At 38.0% G+C, this 7721-nt stretch overlaps 1 protein-coding gene and 1 non-coding gene across 2 annotated transcripts; one reads left to right on the top strand and one right to left on the bottom strand.

The window, feature by feature from the left end:
• The first annotated feature begins 302 nt into the window (after positions 1 to 302).
• trnah-gug lies at positions 303 to 374 on the top strand. Its single transcript has one exon. It is a non-coding gene; the product is annotated as a tRNA-His (tRNA).
• Positions 375 to 2489: 2115 nt separating this feature from the next.
• Positions 2490 to 7409, bottom strand: LOC110498833 (homeobox protein Dlx4b). Its single transcript, XM_021575481.2, has 3 exons — positions 6815 to 7409; positions 5748 to 5941; positions 2490 to 3450 (listed from the first exon to the last, which is right to left on the bottom strand). The coding sequence occupies exons 1-3, from the start codon at positions 7125 to 7127 to the stop codon at positions 3202 to 3204; spliced, it is 756 nt and encodes a 251-aa protein (XP_021431156.1). The 5' UTR covers positions 7128 to 7409; the 3' UTR covers positions 2490 to 3201.
• Positions 7410 to 7721: the final 312 nt, after the last annotated feature.

Genomic DNA, 7721 nt, shown 5'->3' with positions numbered 1-7721 from the left:
ACCTCACCTGAATATGAATTGTTTGGAAATCTAACTCTCACTCACTGTCAAAGGTCTTTAAAATACATTTCAATTGCTCTAGAAGAATGCTTCAATGGTAGGCCTATATATAGGATGGTAGACTGTATAGCATATAGGCCTACTATAGTGTTAAGATAGATATGCTACTATGAAGACAATAGAATATCAAGACAATCATTTCAAAATTGGACTCGAACAGCTGCAGATATTGCAGGCCTATAAACGTCACTGCAGGCTCCAGTTAATTGCGTAGTATTCCCCCACAAGATCCCTGGTAGCTCGCCGTGATCGTATAGTGGTTAGTACTCTGCGTTGTGGCCGCAGCAACCCCGGTTCGAATCCGGGTCACGGCATTGCGAATACAATGTCACGGCAAAAGGGATGTTTTGAAAATAATAGGATTATAATTTTATAGACAATAATAGTACCACCCCACATTGGCTTGCGGGTGATTTATTTTAATTGCAATAAGTGATTATAGATCTACTCATGCATTTGATTAAATTACATTTTCATACAGGTTTGTAATTATCATATTTTCACCGTGCAGAAATGATTAATTCCCCTTAATTTAATCCACATTTTGCTGTGTTACAGCCAGAATTCAAAATGGATCAAACTAATCATTCCCACCCATCTACACACAATATCCCGTAATGACAAAGTGAAAACAGGTTTTTAGAAATGTGTATTGAAAATGAAACACAGAAATATCTAATTCACATAGGCCTAAGTATTCACACCCCTGAGTCAATACAAGTTAGAATCACTTTTGGCAGCAATTAAAGCTGAGTCTTTCTGGGTAAGTCTCTAGAAGCTTTGCACACCTGCACAATATTTGCACATTATTCTTTTTCAAATTCTTCAAGCGCTATCAAGTTGGTTGTTGATCATCGCTAGACAGCCATTTTCAAGTCTTTCCATAGATTTTCAAGATCATTTAAGTCAAACCCGTAACCAAGCCACTCAGGAACATTCAATGTTGTTTTGATAAGCAACTCCAGTGTATATTTGGCCTTGTGTTTTAGTTTATTGACCCTCTGAAAGGTCCATTTGTCTCTCAGTGTGCATGTGCTTAGCTCTATTCCATTTCACGTTATAAAAAAAACAACATCCAAGTTCTTGCTGATGACAAGCATACCCATAACATGATGCAACCACCACCATGCTTGAAAATATGAAGAGAGGTACTCAGGACATAAAGTTAATTTCTTTGCCACATTTCTTTGTTACAGTTTTACTTTAGTGCCTCATTGCAAACAGAATGCGTGTTTTGGAACATTTTTATTCTGTACAAGCGTCCTTCTTTTCACTGAGTCATTTAGATTAGTATTGTGGAGTAACTACAATGTTATTGATCCATCTTAAGTTTTCTCCTATCACAGCCATTAAACGTTGTAACTGATTTAAACCTCTACAGGATCGGTGTCCCCCCGCGGGACGGTTGAGCTAATGTAGGCTAATGTGATTAGCATGAGGTTGTAAGAAACAAAACAAATCCCAGTACATAGACATATCTGATATGGGCAGAAAGCTTAAATTCTTGTTAATCTAACTGCACTGTCCAATTTACAGTAGCTATTACAGTGAAATAATATCACTGTATGCTTGAGGAGAGTGAACAACTATGAACTGGAAAATGTATGAATAAACCAATTAGGCACATTTGGGCAGTCTTGATACGACATTTTGAATAGATATGCATGGTTCATTGGATCAGTATAAAACTTTGAACATACACTTCTGCTCTCTAGTGGCCAAAGTCTAAATTGCACCTGGGCTGGAATAATATATTATGGCACAAAAAAATGCATGTTTTTTTCTTTGTATTATCTTTTACCAGATCTAATGTGTTATATTCTCCTACATTCATTTCACATTTCCACAAACTTCAAATATGCAAATTCTTGCTTCAGGTCCTGAGCCACAGGCAGTTAGATTTGGATGTCATTTTAGGTGAAAATTGAAAAAAGGGTTGGATCCTTAAGAGGTTTTAAAGTCACCATTGGCCTCATGGTGAAATCTCTGAGCGTTTTCCTTCTTCTCCGGCAACTGAGTTAGGAAGGACGCCTGTATCTTTGTAGTGACTGGGTGTATTGATACACCATCCAAAGTCTAATTAATAACGTCAAAATACTCAATGGGATATTTAGCGTTTGATTATTTATTTTTTTACCCATCTACCAATAGGCAAAGTTATTCAATCTTTGCTAGGCATTGAATAACCTCCCTGGCCTTTGTTGTTGAATCTGTGCTTGAAATTCACTACTCGATTAAAGGGACCTTACAGATATTTGAATGTGAGTGGTACAGAGATGGGGTAGTTTTTCAAAAATCATGTTAACCACTATTATTGAACACGGAATGAGTCCCTGCAACTTACTATACAATTTGCTAAGCACATTTTACTCCTGTGCTTATTTAGGCTTGCCATAACAAATGAGTTGAATACTTATTGACTCAAGACATTTCAGCTTTAAATGTTTAATTCACCTTCAACATTTTTCTACAAACAAAATTCCACTTTGACACTATAAGATATTGCGTGTAGGCCAGGGACACCCAATCCCAATTGAATCCATTGTAAATTCAGGCTGTAACACAACAACAAACATGTGGAAAAAGTAAAGGGGTGTGAATACTTTCTGAAGGCACTGTATATCAAACAAAGCACTTTAAAACGATCAATAACTATTGACACCTTCACAATAATAGACGCTGAGATCCATCAGTGCATATCAAACAATTCTGAAATGTGTATGCACAATAAATTCATATTTGCTGTGACGAAGCTATCCAAACATGGACTGCCTGGGACACTACTGTTAATCACATTAATAATACGGTCATAACACATATTCAGGTGCATGTTCCTTGATGGAATCAAACCATAAGCATGTTGCCACCTGACAGCACATTTCTCACCAAAGCCATTCCAAAAATTAAGAACAGTGCGTAAAGTGGACACAAGAAATACAAACCGTCATCCAAAAACATAGGCTACATTGCAATGAAAGAAAAAAAGACAATTGACATTAATTAAACACGTAAATCAAACTTGATAGGCTAGATGAGACGTGTTCGGGTGTGGGGTAGGCAGATATAGCCTTAAGGCCCTTGAAAAGTTAGAAATGGCCGGGTGAGTTTTACAGCACCGTGCAGTGTGTTGAGATGGTCTGCTTACATCATTTGAGGTCTGGACATAGGATCCTGGAGATGGTTTGGGTACCAGTGACCAAAATTGTTCATGTAATTGTTGGGGTGCGTAGGGGTCCCTTTGTTTGCCATTGACACCTCCCAAAGTTGAGGCATCCCGGGTGAACAAGGAGAAATAGATGACGTACTGTGGAGATGTTCCCCCTCTGGCCCGCTGCCATGCTTCAGTATCTTCTTGTATTTCGAGCGCTTGTTTTGAAACCATATTTTAATCTAAAAAGATCAAATAGATGTTTAGAAAGTGAAAATATGAGGCGAAAGCAGCACATTACAGCGTATGCTATGACATCCCTCTCTCCACCACCACAACAATCATTAAACAATTATCTTCCACACAATAGAAATGATTTACATTCGTCATGGCTTGCAAACTCGTAATGGCTTGTCATATTCACATTTTATAATTTCGAAATTGCATTGAAAATTGGAACAATTTTATACGTTTAAAAGGAAAATAGCCCAGAAAGTGGCATTCGTTCTTAAACTTCTTATAATTTTAACACATTTCTTCAACTTTGCCAGTCAGTGCATGGATCCAGAACCATTAGGCCTTTTGCAATTCAGCAAAATGGATGAGCTACACTTCACTTGTTCATTAAATGCTAGCTCCCCTATTGTTCAACATTTTATGAGTCCAATGATGTTTGAGTCTGACAACATTCCCATGCTAAAAATATAGTAAAATAAAATAGCCCCAGCGAGCTTGAATATAACACTGTAAACAAGGAGGGAGGTCAGATGCATTTCTATGTATGATGTATTCTACTTAGTCAGAACAAGATGCTATTCTGATCGATTTTACGACGGTATAAAATATTCAATAAAAGCCACAGAGCCCGAGGTGGACAAAGTCAAACCATTCTCATATATAGCAACAAGACACAAAGCCAAATCAGACCCAGACAGGATGGTGTAGTTCAGAGATTTTGCCAGGGAGTGTTTTGAATGACAATTTAATTCAATCAACCTAGGATTGCCTATCATTTAAAAACATACTAATGTTAATGATTTTAGAAATTGAATAGAAGTGTTGCCTATACAGTATAGCTAAAATATATTGAGCAAAACAATGTTTAAAGGCTTGAAAATGTTTCCCATAAAAGACAGATGTGCATGGTGAGATGTTAGACCCAAACATTATGCTCACCACCTGTTTATTTGCCTTTCATTATGTTTACGGGTCCAAGGGAAATGGTTGCCATAATCTCTATTTCAACCTTAGATTTCAGATTTTTACCTGACATAAATGAATAATGCCAACAATGACTTTGAAAATAGACCATCTGCATGACAGTCTACTTGTCCTATTTTCTTCAGTTACAATCTGTAAACTGTGTGTGTGTGTTCCCACAGCCTTCATTGCACTGCTCTATGCCCATTTCTGCGGTAATGTATAAGTGTGCTTTAACATGACTTTGACCAAAAGATTGTTGGTAATTAGACACGGATGTTTATAAAGACAATACATCGGCCTATAGTTTAGAGTGGCAGCATGTATTTCTGTCTTTCTGTTACTCTGTTAAGCCTATTTGGACTTGCAATATTGCAATTGAGCCATGTTTGCTTTAAGTCACAGAGAGCTCTCTGTGAGAAGGTTTTAGCCGCAATGGTAATTTAAGACTAAGAATAAAGCTGCATTAAGAAATTGACTTTAACAAAGCTCTCAATTAGCCTTTTCAGTTGGTCTTGAGCAGTGCAGAAAGCCACAATAATACCCACAGATCTGTGATCTATGTAAATCCTCTCCATACAACTAAAGGGGAAGGTTGTTTTGTGTTTTTCTTCAATCAAACATAAACATGAACTTGTGGCAGTATTGGTGTTACATTTTCAAATGTTAACCTGTGTGAGACAGATTCAAAGGGTTTAATGTCAACATTTCTGGAAAAAAATGGTCAAAATGCTAGTAAACAGCATTGCATAATATATCTGTCACCTCTATCAAGAAGGCTAGTAAGTGGATCTGTGCACAAATTCAATAGTCCAGTCTTGCAGTAGAATTAAGGTATGTGAGGCCTTTGGATCTTTCATTGTATTTGAAGCAAATTTGACCTAATTTGAGATTATTTTTTACATTTTATTTATCCGTTATTTTATCAGGTAAATTGACTGAGAACACGTTCTCATTTGCAGCAACAACCTGGGGAATAGTTACAGGGGAGAGGAGGGGGATGAATGAGCCAATTGTAAACTGGGGATTATTAGGTGACCGTGATGGTTTGAGGGCCAGATTGGGAATTTATTGAAATTAATAGGGAAAAAGTGAAATAAATACAATGTGTATTTAAAACGATTAATTAGGTGTTTTGTATCTATCTAACCTGTCTGCACGTCACTTTAATTGTTAAAAACTATTTGGTTTCTTAGGCCTGAACATAAGGATGACCTAGAAATACAACACTTATCAAATAATGTATTATAATTTGGTAATTGGTCTACTGATATAAGATAGTTTTAAAATCACATTTCCTACTGTTGACGGCTATTATGTCAAGTTTAATTTAGCCCACCTGTGTTTGGGTCAGCCCTAATTTAGCCGCCAAATCTGCGCGCTCCGGTAAAGCCAGGTACTGGGTCTGCTGAAACCTATGTTGGAGCGCCTGTAGCTGAAGACTGGAGTAGATGGTCCGTGGTTTGCGTATTTTCTTTCCTTTACCATTCAAACGAATTTCCCCGTTCTCAATCACTGTAGACTTCTCATGGTCTGTGGATAGAAGAGAGAATTTCAGTCAAACTGCGCTGAACAGTAGCCCAATCGGGTGTAGCCTACATTCACTTTGATTTACAACTTTCCACTTTACATCAGGGCAGAAGATAAGGCCTAGTATCTATGTAAGAGTTTGTATCAACATAGGCTTATGCCTAGGCTACTTGAAATTCACGGCCTGGAATTCAGGCTGCATGCCCAAATGTCCGTCTGTCTGTCTCCTGTGAAAATGCCAGTTTAACAATAAATAGACACCGCTATAGTGCGGTGCATGGATGAAATGGTTCTTATTTTCTGGAATTGCTTTGTTATCTTGACTAATAATGGGAGTAAACGACTGTTTGAAGTACTCATGCATAATCGGGCTAACCCACAGAAAATGATGGTTAATAAAATGAATGACACCATCTGTGTTCATTACGGAACATGAGTAGTAAAGATAACCCCAAAATGCCTGACATGCATTTAAAGTAGGAAAATATTTTGATTACCGTAGCACTGACTATAAATTGCGTTTGAATGTATTGCCTTTAACCCCACATTTGATTAGGACATTTTTTGTCATTTTTGTAAACAACAAATATGTACACACTGACAGCTATAATGCATGTACATCTGAGGTATAGGCCTACCATAGCCTACAAAGAACGGTCTGATAATTTAGCCTACATCTGATCATATGCAACCTTCAATTGCAATAGGCCTACATTTTAAAGCACAGTTCCATACAATCCACGCTCCTTTTACCGCTCAATTTGCACATTGCACACTTTCATTGTAGACGACGCATTTTATTGATTTAAAAAATGGTATGGTGGTATGATAGGCCAAGAGCTGTGAGGAACTAACAGATATTGATATTACACGTACCTGTCTCATCTAATCTGGAGTGCGCCAAACTGTGATTGTTGTGCTGGTAGGGCATGTAGGCACTCGGGTGATGAGTGTTCACCGCTCTGGGGTAGGCGTAGCCCAGGGAGCGGCCATAGGAGGACGCGCTGGGGGAGAAGGGACTACCGTGTTGAGAGTGTCCGGCAGATTGTAAACCACTAACGGGGTAGATGTGAGAGTGTCCTTGGGAATGCTGCTGGTGCGCAGGGTGCCCGTGCCCAAACTCGAAAAAGGTCGATTTGGAGGGATCTGAAGAATTCAAACTATCAGTCATGAAACCTATAGACATCATTAGCTACAGAAGTCCATAAAACCGTCGGTCTAAAAAGGGATGCATTGAGAAATGTCGGAGAGCGAGGAAAAGTTGAACTGGATCCACCATCAAGTCAATAGGCTAACATTGCCTGTATAAAAAAAAGGTATTCCAAACGAAGAAAATGTACATCCAGGGATCTGTGAAACGAAAAAAAAGAACCACATAAAAGTCAATCCTTCTTTACATCATTCGTAAACCTCACAATATCTTCCAGACACTCATGTAGACCCGGTGTGCCTCAAACCCCACTGCCTTCCATCAGCGTGCGCTCTGATTGGTCTCGAATACCTACGATGTCACTCGAGCCTGCAGGAAAGACTCATTAATTTAATTAACATATGTTTCGTGAATGCACTCCTTCAGCCACTAATGTAATGTCACTCAAACGATTTGATAAACAATTATTTGCGCACAGTGCGCTGCTCGATTTACGTAACATAATAAATCACTTATTTTGAAACAGAAAGTCCAGTAATTTAAATATAGCCTAATGCTATTTATAACTATTTTTGCAGTAAAAGTTTCCTTCCATTAAATCAGAGTGCAAATAACATTGATTAATCACATATT

This window comes from Oncorhynchus mykiss, chromosome 20 (genome assembly GCF_013265735.2).
Source record: "Oncorhynchus mykiss isolate Arlee chromosome 20, USDA_OmykA_1.1, whole genome shotgun sequence".
NCBI lineage: Eukaryota > Metazoa > Chordata > Actinopteri > Salmoniformes > Salmonidae > Oncorhynchus > Oncorhynchus mykiss.
Note: the sequence above shows the minus strand (reverse complement) of the source record. Positions and strands in the feature narration are given on the sequence as shown.